Source organism: Chiroxiphia lanceolata, chromosome 3, assembly GCF_009829145.1.
Source record: "Chiroxiphia lanceolata isolate bChiLan1 chromosome 3, bChiLan1.pri, whole genome shotgun sequence".
NCBI lineage: Eukaryota > Metazoa > Chordata > Aves > Passeriformes > Pipridae > Chiroxiphia > Chiroxiphia lanceolata.
The window spans coordinates 48,049,095-48,069,089 of NC_045639.1; the positions used below are offsets into that span (position 1 = coordinate 48,049,095).

General features: G+C 43.3%; 2 protein-coding genes and 1 non-coding gene across 5 annotated transcripts; 2 read left to right on the forward strand and 1 right to left on the reverse strand.

Moving 5' to 3' along the window:
* Positions 1–968: 968 nt before the first annotated feature.
* TCP1 (t-complex 1) lies at positions 969–9,627 on the forward strand. Of its 2 annotated transcripts, none has more exons than XM_032682742.1 (12): positions 969–1,153; positions 2,632–2,717; positions 3,435–3,563; positions 4,082–4,179; positions 4,468–4,578; positions 5,251–5,432; positions 6,015–6,141; positions 6,468–6,643; positions 7,384–7,507; positions 8,436–8,628; positions 8,919–9,082; positions 9,326–9,627. In XM_032682742.1, the coding sequence occupies exons 1-12, from the start codon at positions 1,081–1,083 to the stop codon at positions 9,537–9,539; spliced, it is 1,677 nt and encodes a 558-aa protein (XP_032538633.1). In that variant the 5' UTR covers positions 969–1,080; the 3' UTR covers positions 9,540–9,627. The 2 variants fall into 2 exon arrangements, with proteins under 2 accessions (XP_032538633.1, XP_032538635.1); XM_032682744.1 differs by lacking the exon at positions 969–1,153 and adding an exon at positions 2,146–2,166 and having other exon boundaries at positions 9,326–9,622.
* On the forward strand, positions 1,957–2,092 carry LOC116785324. The gene has a single exon (XR_004356484.1). It is a non-coding gene; the product is annotated as a small nucleolar RNA SNORA29 (small nucleolar RNA).
* Positions 9,628–9,775: 148 nt separating the features above from the next.
* Positions 9,776–18,860, reverse strand: ACAT2 (acetyl-CoA acetyltransferase 2). Of its 2 annotated transcripts, XM_032682746.1 has the most exons (9): positions 18,705–18,860; positions 18,449–18,583; positions 17,085–17,266; positions 16,136–16,253; positions 15,225–15,368; positions 13,533–13,655; positions 12,670–12,824; positions 10,591–10,701; positions 9,776–10,016 (listed from the first exon to the last, which is right to left on the reverse strand). In XM_032682746.1, the coding sequence occupies exons 1-9, from the start codon at positions 18,751–18,753 to the stop codon at positions 9,849–9,851; spliced, it is 1,185 nt and encodes a 394-aa protein (XP_032538637.1). In that variant the 5' UTR covers positions 18,754–18,860; the 3' UTR covers positions 9,776–9,848. The 2 variants fall into 2 exon arrangements, with proteins under 2 accessions (XP_032538637.1, XP_032538636.1); XM_032682745.1 differs by lacking the exon at positions 18,705–18,860 and having other exon boundaries at positions 18,449–18,650.
* Positions 18,861–19,995: the final 1,135 nt, after the last annotated feature.

Genomic DNA, 19,995 nt, shown 5'->3' on the forward strand with positions numbered 1-19,995 from the left:
CGACTCGAGGGGTCATCTTTTAACTCTTCCCCGTAAGAAGAGGGCTTGAGGGAGATACCGGGTTGCAGAGGCCAGGTCTGCGTTTCTTGGGACAGGTCTAAGAAAGCGGGAGCTGGGGGCATGGCAGAGGTGGGCGGGGGGCTGCGAGAACCGCGGGGCCCGAGAGAGGCTCGGAGTGGCCCGAGCCGCTGCAAGAGCTCCCTGGCGCTGTTCATGGTAACACGGTGCCGCTCTGCCCGGCGGGGGGCAGTGCCGGCCTCGGCTCCTGCAGCCTCGCTCCACTTGCGGGCAGTATATGGGAATAGTTACAACTCGGAGACCTTCCCTTCGAACAATGCAGTTGTTGCTTTTGCTTTAGAGGAGTAATGGCAGCGTTCTAGAAGAAATAACATTGTACCAAAGGTGCCATTATCAAGTGCAACCTCAGTCGCGAATTAAGGTAATTCTAAGTGTTCTGCCTAAAGCGTCACCAGAGCTGCAGGGCTCTTAGGATCATCAGGGAGCAGGTCTTCAGCTTTTTCCTTTGTCTACTCAGAATCTGAGATCGGTCTCGGAATTTGCAGCATTCCCCCAGGACTTTAGGTATAATCCTAAGCGATGCGGAACGTGTTTGAGAAGCACAGTTAAAGACACTTATCCCGAGGACGGCCCCAGTTCCAAAGGCAGCCTATTTCCCTGTGCTGGTCAGCACGGATCTCCCACTGCCGCTCCCCGCCCACTCCGCGCCCATTCTTCCCCCCGGCGCCCCCCGGGACCGGAGGAACCCCGCACGCCTGCGCGCGCAAGCCCCCAACACCTTCTAGAAGCTCCTGGAAGCGCCCCCGCCCCACGTCGCGCGCCGGCTTTGTTCAGGCGCGCCCGCCAATCGCGGCTCGAGGGTAGGCGGTGCCGCGCCCCAGGATTGGTCAGGCTCGAGGTGTCCCCGCCCCCCCCGCGCGGGCGCAGGGCCGGCCCCTTTCCCACCGCCCTCTCGCGGGGGGAGCGGAGGTGCGTTCCCAGCGTGCCTCGCGCCGCTCCGGCGATCGTGCCACTCAGCGCCCTGTCTTGCCTGTGGCTGTAGCGCCGCGGCCGGGCGGGAACATGTCGGCAATGGAGGGGCCCTTGGCCGTGTTCGGCGAGCGCACCAGCGGCGATACGGTCCGCACGCAGAACGGTAACGGCGGCGCGCCCCGGCGGGGACCGGCGGAGGGGGGGCAAGGGAGGGGCATGAGGGAGTGAATATGGCGCGGCCATGGTCACCGCCGCCATGTGCTCGCCCGGGAGCGGCCGCGCCCTCCCGCCAGATTCCCTGCGCCCTGGGCTGCTGCCGCCTGCGGGGAGCGGGGGGAGGCACTGCTTCTTCCCTGCGGGCAGAGAGGGGATACGCACAATCCCGCGCCTCTCGCAGGCGTCTGAGTGGCGAGGGGGATCCCGCGTCCCGCGACCTCCTCCTCTTGGTAGCGGCGCACACCGGGGGCAGGGCGGCTGCTGGGCGGAGGTCGCTCAGTTCCGTCCCGACTGCGCAGGGTGAAAGTCAGCAAGGCCTGCGGGCTGGCCCAGGAGCCGGGCGGGGGAAGAGACCTGCTAACCAGCCCGGGGGAATAATCTCTTTCTGGAAGTAGACAGCATCCTCGGGATGAGCGTCTTTAATTGTGGTTCTCAAACACGTTCCGCATCGCTCAGGATTATACCTAAAGTCCTGGGGGAATGCTGCAAATTCCAAGACCGATCTCAGATTCTGAGTAGATGAAACACAAAGGAAAAAGCTGAAGACCTGCTCCCTGATGATCCTAAGAGCCCTGCAGCTCTGGTGACGTTTTAGGCAGAACACTTAGAATTACCTTAATTCGCGACTGAGGTTGCACTTGATAATGGCACCTTTGGTACAATGTTATTTCTTCTAGAACGCTGCCATTACTCCTCTAAAGCAAAAGCAACAACTGCATTGTTCGAAGGGAAGGTCTCTGAGTTGTAACTATTCCCATTATACTACCACTTTTTCATTTTCTAGATTAAGTGGCTATGCTTGTGGGATAGAGAAAAACTTGCCACGGTCTGAAGGAAAAGGTTGATTGTATCTTTTTCCTATATGAAGTTGGCAGAACAACCTTTGAATGAGCCTGTATCTTTGCTTTATGTTACTTTGACTTAAAGGTCACCTTTTTGCTTTGGTGACTTAGTTGCAGAGTAAGTGTTTTGTTTCAATCATGGAGCAAAAAGATGTTTTACTAATTGATATATGGTGATACCATGGATCTCTGGGTAGAACTAAGGAGTAAATGAGAATGAAGTCTCATGGCATGACTTGCTGCAGTCAAATGCACCAGTACTCTGCTCTTCTGACCTCAGTCCTGTCCTCCATTTTACCCAGCCAGCAGAAAAAGGATTCTTTTTCTATCAGTCATTTTTGCCGGGTTAGTTAGCTCAACCAGCGTGGAGGGAAGAATAAGGTTTGGCAGAGGTTGTGTATTTTTTAGTAGCAGCAAGGCTAGCAAAGTAAGGTAAAGCTTCAGGTTAGAAAGGCTGAAACCTACTCCTAAATTAGAGCACTTTATTTCTAGTTTCTGAATAATGGGTTCTTGGAAACCTGAGACTCACCCTGAAGTTGAAAGATAAAACTTTTTAATTTTTTTTTTAATTTCCTTTATTCAGTTACTGCTGCATCTGCTATTGCCAATATTGTGAAGAGTTCTCTTGGGCCAGTTGGTCTGGATAAGATGCTGGTGGATGATATAGGGGTAAGTAAACTTCCTTTAAGAAACGTCTGGAGGACTTGTATTGCTGTGTAGAAGTGCTTCCACATAGTGTGTTTCATAGGCCTAATGTGCACGTGCCTTTTTTTCCCATGGTTCTGAGGGGGGGATAGAAGAACTGTGGTAAAATTGACTATCAGGTAATGTGTGCTACATCGTTTTAGTTTCATCTGTTGTGGTAGTTTACGTGGTAAAATTGTCTCTTTTCTGTATGTAAGTTTTTGTCACCACTTTGAATATATTGTAAGATTCCAAGAAGTGAGCATCACCATTTAAGTCAGGCTCTGGTCTCCACATCAGGAGAAGTAACCAAAAAACCCCAATTCAAATAATCCCATAACGATTTTAAGGCAATATTTCGTATTTTAAAATATTTCAGGCAACTGAAGAAAGTGTGTCATTTTACAGGCTGTTGTAATCAAATTGTGTATTAGAGGGTAGTCATTGCACAACTACTAATAAGATAAGTGCAAAATATGTGATGAGATTCTGTAACATAAAGGCTTTTCTGATAAAGAAGTGCAGATTCTGCATTGGTAGCATTTCTGTTGTTAGAGTGGGACTTGTGGTTAAAAAGAAGCAGGAAATTTTTGGTATAAATATTTTATGGATATTTGCAAAGAATAATTAACTTCGTTTGTATGAAGCACAAGAGTAAAAATGTAATAGAAATTAATGTCACACTTTATTTCTGAAAATTAGGATGTGACCATTACTAATGATGGTGCAACCATTCTGAAACTACTAGAAGTGGAACATCCTGCTGCAAAAGTTCTTTGTGAGCTGGCAGACCTGCAGGACAAAGAAGTTGGCGATGGGACCACCTCAGTGGTACGTAGAAAGTTTTACAGACAGATACATCAAAAGTTAATGTTTTATTATTATCACAGTGCAGCTTTTCATTTACCTGTTACGAATGTCGGTGCAGTGTTGATTAACAGCATAGAATTAAGAACCTTGGGGTTGACTGTAAGCAGTTTTTTAAAGTTGGTTGCAGAATAAAAAAAACCCAGACTTTGCGTTTTTCTAGAGGTGCTAGTTTCCATATGCAACTGGTACTCTGGAAGGGAATTTTCTTCCCTCAGTTCCATTATTTATTTTTTTCTTTCTTGAAGGTTGATGATAGATACTGAATTAAAGTTTTTAATTTTTAACAACCACGAGAAATTAAAGTGTTGGGACTAACAAGGATGCTGAGTGTTGAAAATTTGCCTGAGACTTTAGACAGCTTGGTGGGGGGTGGAATCAGGTGGCTTTCACCTGATGTTGGAAACTATTCATAGTTCTAGGTTGCAACAGGTAGTTATTTTGCTTATATGGAATATATTTAATGTTTGTATTTCAAACAGGTAATTATTGCTGCAGAACTTCTCAAAAATGCAGATGAGCTGGTGAAACAGAAAATTCATCCTACCTCCATTATTGGTGGATACCGACTTGCTTGCAAGTAAGAAACTTATACAGTTAAATTTCTGTCTTTGTGACTGTATTAATACAGACTCCTTGGTGCCAAGTGGATATGGTGCTTTGTTTGGGGAGGTGTTGGGTTTTTTGTTGGTTTTGGTTTGGGGTTTTTTTACTTGTGTTTTTGCAGTCTCATTACTGTCCTAGGAGATGAATTGATTTCATCTCTTTGTTCTTTGAGGTGATATTTAAAAGGACTGAAAATATGTATGTAAGTTTTTTGTCTTTTTGTTGGGATAATTCTTTACCAGTATTTGTCTTTATTCTACAGGGAAGCTGTACGCTACATCAATGAAAATCTTGTTATTAACACAGATGAATTGGGCAGGGAGTGCCTAATTAATGCTGCTAAAACATCAATGTCCTCAAAAATTATAGGAGTGTATCCTTTAACTTGATCAAGTGAGTTAAGTGAGAGGAGTTGATTGGAGAGCTTGAGGAGCTAGGCTAGTTTCCTTTGCAGCAGTTTATATGAACAGGGTATAATATTTAGGCTGTTGTTTTTATAAAAGGAGTGTGAAAAATGTTTCACAGATAGTATTACCTGGCATGGGAAAACATGTTCAAACTCTTCCAATTTATTTAAATCTGGATTGGCACTGATAATAGCTTTAACAGCACACTGTTTCCTAACATTTGCATTGCTTGTTAGCAAGAATGGATAAAGAGTTGTGTGAATGGAAGAATGTGTTACAGAAGTACCTGGCAGTGAATCTAGAAGAAAGAAACTTGCATTTCATTCCCTAGTCACAAAAAACCTAGCATTTTTAGCTTTTGTGAAGACTGAACATAGGATAGGTTTTTTTCTTAAAGAACGAAAAGTGCATAAAACGCAGACGTAACAGTGGCCTGTCACAGTTTTCCTACCAGTCTTTCAGTTTTTATAATTACTCATTCCTTTAAGGCAATAGAAAAGAGAGCTAGCACTTTGCCTTTCTGAAGTTCTTTTTTGGAAACTTAATTTGCGCACTGTTAGTTACGTGTTTGTTTTGGGTTTTTTTCTTAAGCATAATGCTAGTTTTCTTCTTCAGTCTTAACCTTAACAGCATTTTAGTGATGGTGATTTCTTTGCTAATATGGTGGTGGATGCTGCCCTAGCAGTTAAATACACAGACCAGAAGGGTCAGGCTCGGTATCCAATCAACTCGGTTAATGTTTTGAAGGCCCATGGCCGCAGCCAAAAAGAAAGCATTCTTGTGAACGGTTACGCTCTGAACTGCGTCGTGGGCTCACAGGGTAAGAACATGCTCTGTTTCATGAATGTTTTGTGTGAACTCAGTCCTCTTAGTCTTTCTGTGTGGCCGTTCTTACTGAGTGCGTTAGTCGCAAATCAATTCCAGAACAATTAACCAAGAACACAAAATACTGTACTTCAGCAGTGGTTTTTAAACTAGAGTCTGCCAGCTAGCAGTGATCCACTAAGTGTTGGTACACTGCTGTAGTTTCCCTAGCTCAGTGTCAGCACGGTAACACTGTGATTTGATGGAACTTTAACATCTCCCTTGTGAAGAGCCAGTGCCAGGTTTGTGGGGAACTGTTACATTTAGCAGAACTGCAGTGAGGTAACTTAGAGGATGCAAGACCATAGGTCAGATTTTCGTGGTCATTCGCATTTTGGGGACAGGGTATGTAAAACGGTAACAGGTTGCAGGAGCATCTTTATAAGCATTTTTCTGCACTGTGGCAGAACTGGAGGTGGAGAAGCAAACAGTAGAAATATGAAATGTGAAAATCTAGTTTTAATCTCTAATGCTGACTTGATGTTCTGTTAACTTGATTGGACAAAAACCCTTTTTCTGTCTTGTTTTTCCTTGCCAGGTATGACTAAGAGAATAGTTAATGCAAAGATTGCATGCCTTGACTTCAGCCTGCAGAAAGCAAAAATGAAGCTTGGTGTTCAGGTTGTTATCTCAGACCCTGAGAAGCTGGACCAGATAAGGCAGAGGTGTGTGGAAGCTTGAGTAACTGAGACAGTGGGGTTTCACAGGCTTGATTTGGTCTCTCCAGTTGAGGTGGCTCGATGTAATTTTGTCTGAGTGCAAGAGGTAAAAATATTTTGAATGTTTACATTTCCCAACAATATGAAATGCTAATGGTAGAAGTTTTCTCTTCTGGAGGCAGAACTATAGTTTTAAGTCAGTTTTTGAGAAATCCAAGTGTGTTTGTACAGTGGTCCATTCTTGCAGAGCTCTGCATTAAGTTTCCAGGAAATGGGTTGACAGGTAGATGGTAGATTTTTTAAAATACATTTTTATAACTTTATCTTTGTAGAGAGTCAGATATTACCAAAGAAAGGATCCAGAAGATTTTGGCCACTGGTGCCAATGTTATTCTCACCACTGGAGGTATTGATGATATGTGTCTGAAATACTTTGTTGATGCTGGGGCTATGGCAGTACGAAGAGTTGTAAAAAAGGACCTTAAGCGGATTGCTAAGGCATCTGGAGGTATGTGTATATAAAAATAACTTTTTTTTTTAATGTATTCTTTAAACTAAAAGCTGTTGTCATATTAGTTACTAACTTAAAAAATACGGCTTCTTAGCATGCCAAGGTCAGGATGAGTGAAGCTGAGCCACTTGTTTTTAACTTTACTGTTGCTTTTAAGTGATTTCTATCAAAGTCAATGACTACTGTAAGGGTTGATTGCTGAAGATTTGCAGTGGGGGAAGAAAATAACTGCCTTGCACTGTGAAGACTGGCCTCTTGTGGAAATGGGAGCTAGAATCTCTATTTATTTAGAAGTTTTCTATTATGCACGCATTCATAAGCCTCTGTTTAGACAGTTAAGTATGTTGTTTAGATAGTTCAAGACGAATGAAGAACTCCTAAATCACTAAATACGTGCTTAAAAAATTCTGGTCCTATATGGATTTTATCTGTCAGTTCCAAAATTTGGAAGAAAACATTTTCATTGTGGTAAAGCATGGGAGCTTGTCCTAGCTGTGGAAAAGTAAGTGCTGTAAAAGCTGAGCAAAAGGAGCAGTATCAGTTATAAACTGTGGAATATTAAATTGCTGCCTGAGAATTAGAAGTGCTGTTTAATTTAAGAAAAACCTACTTACGCAGCTTTTATTTCTGTTTTCAGTTTAGTTTATGTTTTTCTTTCCATATGTCTGTTCTGGTAAGTTGGCAGGGGATAACGTGCTGGAATTGAATGCTAACTTCACTTTTTTTGTTTCTTGAAGCAACCATATGTTCAACCCTTGCAAACCTTGAAGGTGAGGAGAGTTTTGAGGCATTAATGCTTGGACAGGCAGAAGAGGTGATTCAAGAAAGAATCTGTGATGATGAGCTGATTTTAATCAAGAAGTAAGGATCCTTTTTAAAATGCTCAGTTTTGTGTATATTTTCTAAGCTTGAGATAAAATCTCACTTATTTACTTCCATGCTATCTCAGTGGTCTGAGTAGTTACGTGCATGGGAAAGAGTATACAAATCCAGTGCAAATTAGAGGTGAAAGTATCAGTTTTTAAATCTCTTTTGCTGAGGCTGATCAGCAATTTCAATGTACAAGACTATCAGGTTGGTAGACAGATTTTAGTTACGTTTTTGGTTATAAACGTTTCTAAACTGGATTTTCTTTACAAGACAGTAAAGGGCAATAGGTACCATCTGAGTAATTTCATATGAATAAAGAGGTGCAAGCTAAGTTTTTCCATTTGTAGTGGAAGACGGTATTTAGTTGTGCTGGTTTCATTGTTGTCTGGTTAGTTCATTTAACTAACACTGCTTGTTAGTTCATTTAACAAGAGCATACCTCGGATATTAACTTTTCCACTGCTTCAATATCCTTCTCAAGTGTTTAACTTTCTGTAGTCTCATTTGTGTGTGAATGAAATGCTCTGACTGTGGCACTTGTGGGGCAGCTACATGATCCCTGCCTATACAGTAATGTTGGCAGTCATTAGCTTACTTGGTGGGTGTGCAAAACAGATCTTTCTTAATATCTAAGTACACTTTCCCCTGTTTGATGGGAAAATATCTTGTCGTCATACTTTGACAGGTGACTTTCTTTAAAAGAGTAAAACTCAAACTAGGTTCTTGCATATTAGAAATCAAAATATTGACTTTCTAAGTTACAGTGTACGTATCCTGCAAGGGTGCGCAACAATGTTAAGAATTTAAATGTTAAAAGAATGGGGCTCAACTGAACTTGGCTTTAGAAGAAATATTTTTAGCAAGAAGAGTTTTATATTCTGTTCAGCACAGCTGACTTCTGGTTCCTTTTTTCTCCTAGCACAAAGGCTCGTACTTCAGCATCAATTATCTTACGAGGAGCTAATGACTTCATGTGTGATGAAATGGAGCGATCTATACACGATGCTCTCTGTGTTGTCAAAAGGGTTTTGGAATCCAAGTCTGTTGTCCCAGGTGGTGGTGCTGTAGAGGCAGCACTTTCAATATATCTTGAAAATTACGCAACCAGCATGGTAAGCCTTGGACAAAGCAGCAACAGTGTGTGTGTGTTAGACTTGGACAATGTATTTTCAAGCATTTGTTTTCATCTATTAGAAGTCATTTCTGTGGGTCACGTAAGATGCTTCTTTAAAATGGAGGATACAAATTATTCTTTCTCTGATAATTGGACTATATGGTTCTTTGACCCAAACACATTTTGCATGTGAAAACCCCTACCTATTATTGATGTTCTTGATAATGGCTGTGTTTTTTCCTCTCTTGTGGCACCCAATTGGTTTAAAAACTTTTTTCCTCTTTCTAGGGGTCACGTGAACAACTTGCAATAGCAGAATTTGCAAGATCCCTCTTAGTAATTCCAAATACACTGGCAGTCAATGCCGCTCAGGATGCGACAGATCTTGTTGCAAAGTTGAGAGCATTCCACAACGAGGCTCAAGTTAACCCAGAGCGCAAGAATCTAAAATGGCAAGTATCTGTCTGTTAGAAGGCAAGTAAAGTGATGTGGGTTGGTGACTTTAAAGGAAAATTGTCCTCCCAGTTTGCTGAACCATGATTTGTGTGGTAAAAAAAGGGTCTATCTTATCACTGAATTTCTGTCTTTGCCCTTCAGTCCTATGTCTGTGTCGCTGTGATATAGTAGTAGTTACACAGCATACTGTATTTTCTGCTTTTTCTACCTCTCCATCTGACAACATTTCTTCTTTGCAGGATTGGTCTTGACTTGATCAATGGAAAACCTCGTGATAACAAGCAAGCCGGTGTCTTTGAACCCACCATGGTCAAAACTAAGAGCCTAAAGTTTGCAACAGAAGCTGCAATTACTATTCTTCGAATTGATGATCTTATTAAACTGCACCCTGAGACAAAAGAAGAGAGAGGGTGCTATGAGGATGCAGTTCAGTCTGGAGCACTTGAAGAATAACTTAGGCTTTATTTATGTTTGTTTCACTTACACTTCTCACTCTTATAACTAAAATGTTAATAAAACAGGTGGTTGAATGTTGCTGCTATTTTCTTGTGAACAAACTAATTTTTGAAAGCAAGGTTGGTCCTTGCACTGAGAACTTAAGTTCTAGTGTGTGTTAACAACCAGCCTCTGACAAGGCAGTGATTGAGTGTAAGCTTATTTAATTTTAGGCAAAACAGACAACTGTGAGCTCCATTAGTAGAAGTTTATTAGTAAAATGTTTCAAAGCTAGTTAACATTAGCTGTTCGTTCATTCACTTGTGTTCATCGCTCAACGCACATGGCAATTCCCATTCCTCCTCCGATACAGAGAGCAGCAACACCACGTTTTCCGCCAGTTCGTTCCAGTGCGTGTAGAAGAGTTACAAGGATGCGACACCCAGAGGCACCAAGAGGGTGGCCAAGAGCAATAGCTCCCCCTTGGATATTAATCTTGGGGAGGAAAGAAAAAAAGAAAACCCAATATAGATGGTAAATCAAGAACATTTAACTAGCTTAGCTGACTTTCAACAGGAATGACTTAGCTGGATCTAGCCCTTTGATTACATGTTACCCTGAAACAACAACCACCACTTCAGGGAGAAAGTGAACCGGGGTGAAACAGTATTTCTTCTGAAAGGACCCTGTTGTTGCCCTCTGAAGATAACTGAGGTGAATTCAGGAATGGCTTTTTGCCATCACTAGAATAATACCGTGGCACAAATCACTTTCAGCATGTTCAAATTGTGAATTAATTACAAGTATGCTCAAGCAGTTGCCTAGATTTGCATAAAAATCCACTGCAACAAAAGTTGTAATCTCTTCAGCTGGGAAACTGTGCCTGCTAGCAAAGCTAGCTAATGGCATAGCAGTGCAAAGAAATGCCTACTGGGCCTCCTGTTCTATTTGCTTACAGCAAAATGATTGCAAGAGGGCCATGCTCGCCAATACAGTCCAGATGCACAGAATGGAACAAGTTTGAATTACAGGAGGCAAAGTAATTCCAGCCTACAAATATATTCATTACCTTTTCTGGATTTACTTTCAATTCTTTTGCTATTGCAACAGAGAGCGATGCAAAGGCTTCATTAATTTCAAACAGGTCAACTTGTTCTAGAGTCCAGCTGGCTTTGTCAATCTGAAAAAAACAGCACAAGTAGGAACTTTTAGCATCAGAGGAAGATTTTTAATAAGATTTAAATTCAGTAATTTAAAGCTACCACTTCTAAAAAGTTAAAGGAAAACAATTTTTTTATAGCCAAGGCTGACGACAGAATTCTTGAAGACAGACAAAATTTCAGTGTCAGCAGCAGTCAGTACAATGTGCTGTAATGTGCTGGCTGCTCATAAAAATCCTGACTAATTTTACACACATAGTGGTGGTGGGACAATTATAGGGAATCAAACTGTTCATGGTGCCCTTACTAGAACAAGTACTAGACTGAAAAGTAGGCTTTAACAGAATAAAAGCAAGTTTTTCAGGACATAGTCAGACTATTATAGATTCCTTACTGAGTAAAGACTTCTATACAGGAAATAGTGAGGTGTCGATCATTAGCGTCGTGTAATTTGTACAGTCCTGCCTGTAAGTCATAAGTTTCCATTTGAAGGAAGCTCTTCACAGGCAACTATTTTGGACGATGGTTTGGCTCGTGTTTTCACTTGAGAAACTTGTGATGCAATTGCCTACTCTGGTACAGGCTTGGACATGTTTCAAGTGTGTACATTTTTACTTCCACTTTGTTTCTAACAGCAGTACTTTCTCAGCAGAATCATCTGCAGCAATGATGTTTTACAACCTAGGCTAGCCAGATGGGTGCACCTCCAAGGCTACAGGCAAGGAGCAGGGCCTCTTTCTACTAAGGACAGTATGGAAACTGTTCTCCTTCTGGGAGAGGGTTAAAATACAGTATGTCATAAAACTAAAATGTATAACCTAGTCATTCTCTCACTATTTAGTGCTACGGTAAAAATCTGAAGAGGTGAACAGAAAATATATGAAGGATGTGAAGTATATGATAACACACATTACTAAGTTTACATTAAGAAGCAGTGTGCCCTTTTTCAGAGTACCTATGCAATTATAGGTACTGTTAAATACAACTTGTCTGTACTACAATTTAAACTAAAACTGTGTTGTATATGCATTTACAGCATTTTTGATTTAAAAGAACAGTTTGAGATCTGGTAAGAAAAAGCTTCAGCATTACAGTTCTGAATTTCTTGTCAAAAGCCACAGAGCTTGGGTAAGTTCAAGTTAGCCTTCCATGTTGCCAGGACATTTCAGAGGCGAACAAAATAAGGCCTTTACGCAATATTAAAAAAACTAAAAAGAATACTGAAGCAAATCTGTTCTTAGTTGTACAAGAGTTCTTTACATGCTCAATTTCATAGCGCAGTTTTAACAAATAATCAGCTGGAGTTGCCATGGGCTATGTCTTTATTAGCAAGCAGCGTGGTACCATCAGGGCTGCTCACTGGGGTGTTCTGTTTGAGAACCTTGTCCTATGGACTGAACCCTGAGCACATCAGTGGGTGCAGTAATGGTCCGAGCACATTAGATGTGTTTTTGGAGTGCACATTGTTCCGTTTGACCTGAACGGAATCCAGTTTGTATGCTCCAACCTTTTCGCAGGACAAACTGAAACACAAAGGGCACCATCCCATTGCAGATGCACTCACTGGCCCTTCTCAGTGTTGTGCTGTCGCAAATACAATCAGGCAATGATCTGAAAATTAACCCGGCCAGACACATTATCAGAACCATACCATGGCAGGACTGAATCATCACTAGGTTAGTATACACACCCCTTGACCTTTAGCCTCCAAGGTTGTCTAGGTGCCCTTCCACAAACCTGACTAGTTTATGCTCTAAACTCCTTTGGGACACCTATACATTTGGGTTTTTTCCCAACAAGTAGGCACTAGCCTGGTGGCACTAGAAATCTTCATCTTACATACTCTCCACTATTTTGAGTCTTGTTTTCACTTAGTTTATTTTTTTCTACTAAGTTTTCCTCAGAACATAGAAAAACCAAGGCATGGCTGGAAAATGAAAAGCAATTACAAACAAGAGTTTTAACATAATAGTTAGATTATTACTTACAGCTTTCCTTATTGCTGAAATGGGCCCTACTCCCATTATAGATGGATCTATGCCTGTCTGAGCCCAAGATACAATCCGAGCCAAAGGCATAAGACCTCTCCTAGCAGCTTCTGATTTCTTCATTAAAAGTACAGCTGCAGCTCCATCATTTAGACCTGTGGAATGACAAATAACTTGTATGTATTTGTTGGGCTTTTACTCTACCAGTTTTTCCTGCTTGCATAAGTTCACAATTTAGACAAAACAAAAATCACAAATATTTTATTGATTTAGGTCAGTACTGTTCAGATCAGCCAAGTCTGATCTCTGCCACACACACTTAAAAGGGAACTTTTAATTACTGCTGGAAATGTGACACGTTTGTGATTCTGTTTGGAAAGCAGCAGGTGGAATAACTGACAATCTGAAAAAGAAGTACATCAGATTTCTTAGGTAGACTTTGGAAGAGGACAAGGGAAGAAGTTTCAAAGCTGCTTGTGGCAGTCTCACACAAGTAACATATTCAAACATGAATCATTCAGCTTTCCATTGTCCAGACCTGCAGTATCAGAAACCCCTAGACAGCTGCTTTTAAAAAGAAAGGATGTAGTTTCTATTCATTCCAGTCTATCAAATACTGATGTTAATCTTCAAAATCTTGTATTGTTTCATAGAAAACAAGCAAACAAAAGACAACTCATCTGTAAAGAAATCCTCCAGCACACCTAAAATTGAGTTCTACCTATGTTGTCAAACACATTGCCATTTCCTGCAAAATACATTCAGCAGTACCCAAAAGGCAGCCAAACCCCTTGTAGAGACCCTGCCTTGAGCCACAGGCAGCTATTGTTCTTTTCCATTTCATTTTAGCCACATGGACCAACCTGAAGCATTAGCTGCTGTTACTGTCCCAGTTCCATCTGTCAGGAAACAGGGCTTTAACTTTGCCATTGTTTCCAAGTTGCTCCCATGTCGAGGGTGTTCATCTGTTTTAACTTCTATAGCACCTGCAAAACAGAGCGTTATGCCCTCACACATCTCAAACAGAAAGCCAGCACAAATAACAAGCTGAGTGGGAATACACACCATATTCCTTTTAACCAACAAGCCATTCTTATGTCAGAGTCCAACTCAGTCCAGTTTAACAAATTTCTGTAACCCTTCAGCTCCTTCTAGCAGGGCAGAGAGCTCATGTTTCCTCAAGACAAACCCTAACAACTGAAATACTGGCTAGTTGTATAGAAGTCAATCTTGTTCTCACTGTTCCTAACCCAATAGCTTCTCTTCTAGCAGAAGGCTATATTTCAAATGACACTTGTAGTAATCTTTTTACAAAGAGCAGCCAAGTGTCATTAAACATTATTATCTAAACTGGTGTCACGAAAGCCCTTCATTGGTTTATAACTGGCCTAAAGCCATGACTCTTCCTGCAGGATCTAGTCAACGCAAATGTTGAACAACTTTCTGGAAAATACAGTTTTTACATCTACCTTACAAGGTGCTGGGGAATTCCCCTACTCTAGAAACAGATCTCTGGCTCCAGCACCATAATTGGCCTGTTTATATCCCTAAATAGAAGCACACCTAAATAGAAGCACACCTAATATAAGTAACTTCACCAAGTTAATTATTGCCATAGTGTACTAGGTGGGCAATGTCTGCCAGATCAACAAGACTATTTTTAAGTTTGGTGCAGCAGGAGCCTTAAAAAAAATGAAAAATACTGATTTTGGTACCATATCCCAACCTATGCTAAGTCAGTGATTTGTCTAGGTAGAAGTCATGGCCAGGCTTCGCGAACGAAGATTTGGGAAGGGCTCTACCCACATTTGTTACAGGCACACTGGTGGCTAAAAAGGCCAATACGAGACAGACATGTCCGGTTGCAAAAGACACAGGAGGAGGACTCCTTAGGTGGTATATTCTGCAAGACACAATTCTTTCTGTGTTGCCTTTTCTCCTCAAGAGTGATCCTGTGTGCGTTCTCAAAGGAAGCAGCAGCATTAAAGATAGTGTGTCTCCAGACCTCCTGACTGGAGGCCAGAGTAGACCAGTTATGTTGATCAATCTGGCCAAGGCTGAGATGTTGTTTCAGGGAGTCCTTGTATCTCCTCTTCGAGGCTCCTCTCTTGTGGCAGCCAGTGGCAGGTTCACCATAAAGCAAGATCTTAGGGAGGCGGTGGTCCTCCATCCTGGAGACATGCCCAGCCCAACGCAGCTGTGTTCTCAGCAACATGGCCTCAATACTTGTAAGTGCTGCCTGTTCTAGAACAGATGTATTAGTCACATAATCTGACCAGTGGATGTTCAGGATTGTAGGGAGACAGCGTTGATGGAAGTGTTCTAGGAGTCACAGATGGTGGCGGTAGATGACCCATGATTCTGATCCATATAAAAAGAGTGACCCTGACCCATGTATTGCTTCTCTTCTTATTTAAAAATTATCCACTGAAAGCTGAAAACAGGCTACATACTTATAAAAAGGCTGTGTAAGTGGGAAATCAATTGATTATAGGAGACATAGTAGAAAACAGATTTTTCTTTAAAATCACCTCTCATTATCCATTCACACCTACCTTTTTTAGAAGGTACAAGAACAGAAACAATTTCTTTTGTAAAATAGCCAGCTTTCTGTGCTGCCTCTGCCCTGTTTTGTGACTGTACAGCAAGTCGGTCTTGTTCCTCTCTGCTGACTTGCCACTGTTTGGCCACATTTTCAGCTGAAATAGGGACAAAGTGCAAACTGCCATCAGGAAATGCAAAAATTTTAAGTTGTAAAATTGTAAGCACAAATGTAGTCATTAATGTTTGCTCTAGCAAGCAGCTGAGCTTGTTGAACAGTTTCCATTCTGACTTCCTCATTTTGTTTGTTCATGATGCTCATATTTTCTCTTGAGGGTGAAAATTTCTGTGTGGGATCTCCCAGATGTTATATCAAAATAAATACAAATGCAAACAAGCTTTTCTAGTTTATTTCTTCTCTGGACTATTAAGATCAGTTCTTTCTACAGCTGCTTCAGAAGAGGGAACAGTTCTGAAGTTACTCTGTTTCCTAAGCAGGGTCTGAAAAAGCAGTTGGCTGACTTTCCATCCAGGGTGCAATAACCTGAAGTTGTAGAACTATGTGTACCCACAGGACACTACGTAATTCCCCCTACCTGTAAATCTGTGCTGCTAAGTGTTCCAGTTACATACAGGGATCATTTTGTTTATTTTTTTTTTTCTGAAATTAAATTTCTCAGATGTGGAGGAGATGTAGAGAGATTAGCCCAGGCAGAAAAAAACCCCAAAACAGTAGCTTTACAAACAAAATGGAAGATGCCTTCAATGTCTTTCAGTATAACGGATTTCTTTCTTTTTCATAACTACAACTTAAGGACAGCTTGTAACACCTTATTCGTAACTTCAGGTTTCTGAAATTTCTTGTCAGTGAATTCTTTTTTCCTCTCCAGTTAAGGCTTTCCTTTTCTGGACTGTCATTACTTACCTGTTATACCCATATGATATTGATAAAAAGCATCTGTAAGGCCATCAAGGATTATAGTGTCTTGCAAGGAAGCCTCTCCCATTTTCACCCCAGCTCGCATGTGAACGACATGAGGAGCCTGCAAGAGGGTATTTCAAAAGGAGTCAGATGGTTTACATCTCTCGTGCACAATACAGCCAGACCACTGAAGAGACAGACTCCTGCCTTGCTAGTAGTTACCCCAAATCCCAGTAGTCTTCCCAGCTGTCTGCTCTGCGTCTCCCTCCAAAGCCTGCCAGCTGGCATGTTGTTTGGCCTGTGCGTTCCCCCAGCAACAGATCATGGAGCAGCATTTCCTCTCCAGACTGAATCAATCGTCCCTGGGGCCACAAGGCCATGGGTCTCCCATCCTACCAGTCTGCTCTAGAGTGCCAACATCAGTCTCAGCACAGGCAGCTGAGCCCCAGCAGAAGAGGCCATCCCTTTCTTGGGCATCAGACCACCAGCTCAGGACCATTCCTGAATACAGCCTTGGGATGGACACCTTGAAATAAAACTGCTTTGCTTCCTTTCCAAGCTCAAATTGCTTGATGAACAATAACATTTTCAGTTATTCCTTCTTTGGGCTTCTTGCAACACAAAAAAACCTGTCTATTGCCAGTTGTCACAGGCAAATCATTCAGAATAACAGGGCTAGATGGAAATGAAAATGGAATTTTAAGTGCGGTATGTGTTTGCATGGCACCTTTTCAGTAGCTATAATATGAGGCCTTTTTCTTTTTTTATTTTTTTAAAGCACACAACTGAAGTCAATTGTTGCATGTATAAATTCATTCGCAAGCAGAGAAATCACAGCTACTCTTCTGATCTGTCTCCCAAATGTCCGCCTACAAACACAGGGTTTCAACATAACTTAATGCTGTTTGCTCCCAGTAAGCCAGAACAATGTGAGTGTAATCCTTTGCTTTACCTTGCTCATACTTTCCATGCCTCCTGCAACCACGATGCTGGATTCTCCCATCAGTATGGACTGAGCAGCCAGACATACTGCTTTCAAGCCTGACCCACAGATCATCTGGCAGCTCCAGGCAGGCACAGAGTACGGGATTCCTGCAGCAACACTTGCCTGCCGGACGGGGTTCTGGCCAGCACCTGTGGGAACAGGCAGCATTTTATCTTTGTTCTTAAAAAATGAATGTTGGCCTTGTCACTTTTCACAACAGTACCCCAATTCCACCAAAATTTAGAGCTTGCTCCTACTTTCGGTTGGTAGAGAAGTTCCCAGCAGTAAACAGGAGCCTCTCTCATTTACACTGCTGATCAATAAATGCCTGTAAGATCAGGGATTTGCTACAGCTAGTTTTATATCTGCCACTCTGCTTTTGATGGCAGGTCAGATGAAACACCCACTTCAGATTAGCGCTAGCCCACTGCACGTCTGTAAGATGATAGCTCATTTAAACTGCTACTTGCTGAAGAGTTTTTCTTTTGACATCTATACGTCACCAGCAGACAACTTTCCCTAAAAGTTCACATGGAAAGCAAAAGCACAGTTATACAAGAACAGTTTCTGAAAGTTTCCAGTCTTTGTTGTAATCCCGATGGATATAATAGGAGCACTATATTCAAAGAAAAGAGTCTTCATCTGCATCTCCCTAGGCCAAAGTAATGTCGGCTCTTTATATGCAAAGAAATGGTTAAGGAGAGCACATCATTCAGCACGCTAAAAATATACAGGAATCTAGTTCAGCTTTAAGTAAGACAAAAATATTTATTTCTATTCTTTTCTTTCTCCATCTTTAAAACACAAACCTGTCCTATGACTCTGCTGATCAAACATGACCCTGGAACAAGCAGGAACCTGTTCAAAAGAAACAATTCCCTATCACCCGCATTTTCATTAAATCAAAATATTTGTCTCCGAGCAAATGGCATTACAGATCTTGCAGGTCGATCTTGCAGATAAGCACAAATGCAGGCCTGGCTCTTAAAATTTCAGTTATCGTTACTTAGGATGTTAAATTTAGGAGCAGAGATTACCAAGGCGAGAGAAGGGATGCTGTAACAAAGAAAATAAACTGACATTCACACACACACTGTTACCTGCTTCGGGGATTTAAAAACACCCCAAACTATCCTGCACCACATCCTTTCCAAAAACCCAGCAATGGGTTCGGTCACCCAGAGCACACGGAGAAGTGACCACGCTGCCGCTGAAGCGCTTTAATAAGGAACCGCGTGTTTCTAATGGCAAGGGATAACGTCCTGGAAGATGAAACCTGAGCTGTTTCACTGGGGCAATCACGGAGAGATGCGGCCGTGGAGAGGGAGTACCTGCGGTGAGGACCTGCCCCAGGACCACCTCCGACACCTCCTCGGGGGCCAGCCCGGCCCGCCGCAGCACCTCCTTGATGACGGTGGCGCCAAGCTCGTGCGCGGGGAGCGCCGATAGCCCACCGTTGAAGGATCCTAGGAGAGAGGACACAGAGGGAGGGCGATCAGCACACGGACATCCGCCCAGCCCTGAGGGAAGCATCTGCCGCCCGGTCCCGGCGGGGCACCCAGCGGGGCACCCGGCGCTGCCTCTCACCCACGGCGGTCCTGGCGGCGGACACGAAGACGACGGGGTCCGTGCTCATGGCGGCGGGGGCAGCGGAGCGGGAACAGGACGGGCGGGAGCTGCAGCGGGAGCAATAGAGGGAACAGCAGCCAGGGCTGGAGCGAAAGCGGAGTCGGCGCCGGTCCCGCCCCTCCCGGCGGCAGGCGAGGGGCGGGAAGAAGGAGCCGGCGACGGGGATTCGTGGCCGGGCACCTGAGGAGAGCGCGGGGGCCGGCCGGGCGGTGGCGCGGCCGGGCCGTCCCCCGGGGCGATGGGGCGAGGGCGGTCTCAGCCGGCTCTTTCCGATCTCCTTCCCAGCTTCTTCACGGGCGGGGCCGAAGAGAGGAGCGGCTCCGCTGGCCAGGCCGGGCCCGCTGCTGAGGGTCGGTCACTTCCCTGTGGCGCCCCCCGCGCACAGAGCCGGTGCCTGCTCCGCGCCCGCTGACAGCGTCGTCTACTTCTCTATGAAATAAAGCATGCGGATCAAATGCTCTGGTGTCACACTGAGGCTTTAAGGACTGTTTATTTCATGACGGCATTTCACGGGATCTGTACGAACAGGAAGAAGGAATAATAATTTGAATTAAACTGTGCAAAACTGCCTATCGCAGGTTTGATCTGCTCAGCACCTGATGCCCAGAGATTACCGACACCCAACTCGGCCTTCTCGGCCTTTTCTTTTTTTGTTTCCTAATTTTAGCAGAAGCCTAACATATATATGATATATATATATTAGCATAAACAGTGCTTCGCCGCTGGCCCAAAAGCTGTTGCTGTCTGCCCTGCCCAAAGAGGCAAGCAGGGAGCTGCTCCCAGGCTGCCTACATGGGAGGCGAGTGCTGCAAGGGCAAAGCCGAGTTAGCCGAGGAGAACGCGGCGCTGGCTGCAGGAGGTCCTGGCATCCAGGGAGCTGGAAGGAGAGGAGGCGGCTGCAGCAATGGTCGCAACCCTCATTAGGATGGGCAGGCAGGAATGTATCTCTGCCGGGAAATGTGTGTGGGAAGCCTAGAGATCCTTTTAGATATTTCGGTCTTGCTGAAGAATAAGGTCAAAGGAGAGAACCATGTGTCATAAGATTTCTTCCGTTACTTTGGCATTTCCAACTTTTAGCAAGAGAAGAATCCTTTTAGATATCTTTAGAGAGGAAATGTCAGGAAAATCCTGTGGGCAGCCAAATATTTAGGTGGACTGATCTGCCAGTCTCTTAAGGATTCATTGGCAACAGGCGTGCACCACTGCTTTTCTTTAATGATGCTGTGCACTCAGAGGGGCTGATAACACT

What these genes read in the sequence shown, in the direction of transcription:
- ACAT2 (XM_032682745.1), bottom strand. Translation starts at nt 18,650, where the DNA reads ATGCTTCCCTCAGGGCTGGGCGGATGTCCGTGTGCTGATCGCCCTCCC. An exon ending in ATATCATATGGGTATAACAG is followed by an intron (nt 15,369 to 16,135) that starts GTAAGTAATGAC and finishes TCCCTATTTCAG; the next exon opens with CTGAAAATGTGGCCAAACAG. An exon ending in TGAAAGTAAATCCAGAAAAG is followed by an intron (nt 10,017 to 10,590) that starts GTAATGAATATA and finishes TTCCTCCCCAAG; the next exon opens with ATTAATATCCAAGGGGGAGC.
- TCP1 (XM_032682742.1), top strand. Translation starts at nt 1,081, where the DNA reads ATGTCGGCAATGGAGGGGCCCTTGGCCGTGTTCGGCGAGCGCACCAGC. An exon ending in GATTGCTAAGGCATCTGGAG is followed by an intron (nt 6,644 to 7,383) that starts GTATGTGTATAT and finishes TGTTTCTTGAAG; the next exon opens with CAACCATATGTTCAACCCTT. An exon ending in AAAATTACGCAACCAGCATG is followed by an intron (nt 8,629 to 8,918) that starts GTAAGCCTTGGA and finishes TCCTCTTTCTAG; the next exon opens with GGGTCACGTGAACAACTTGC.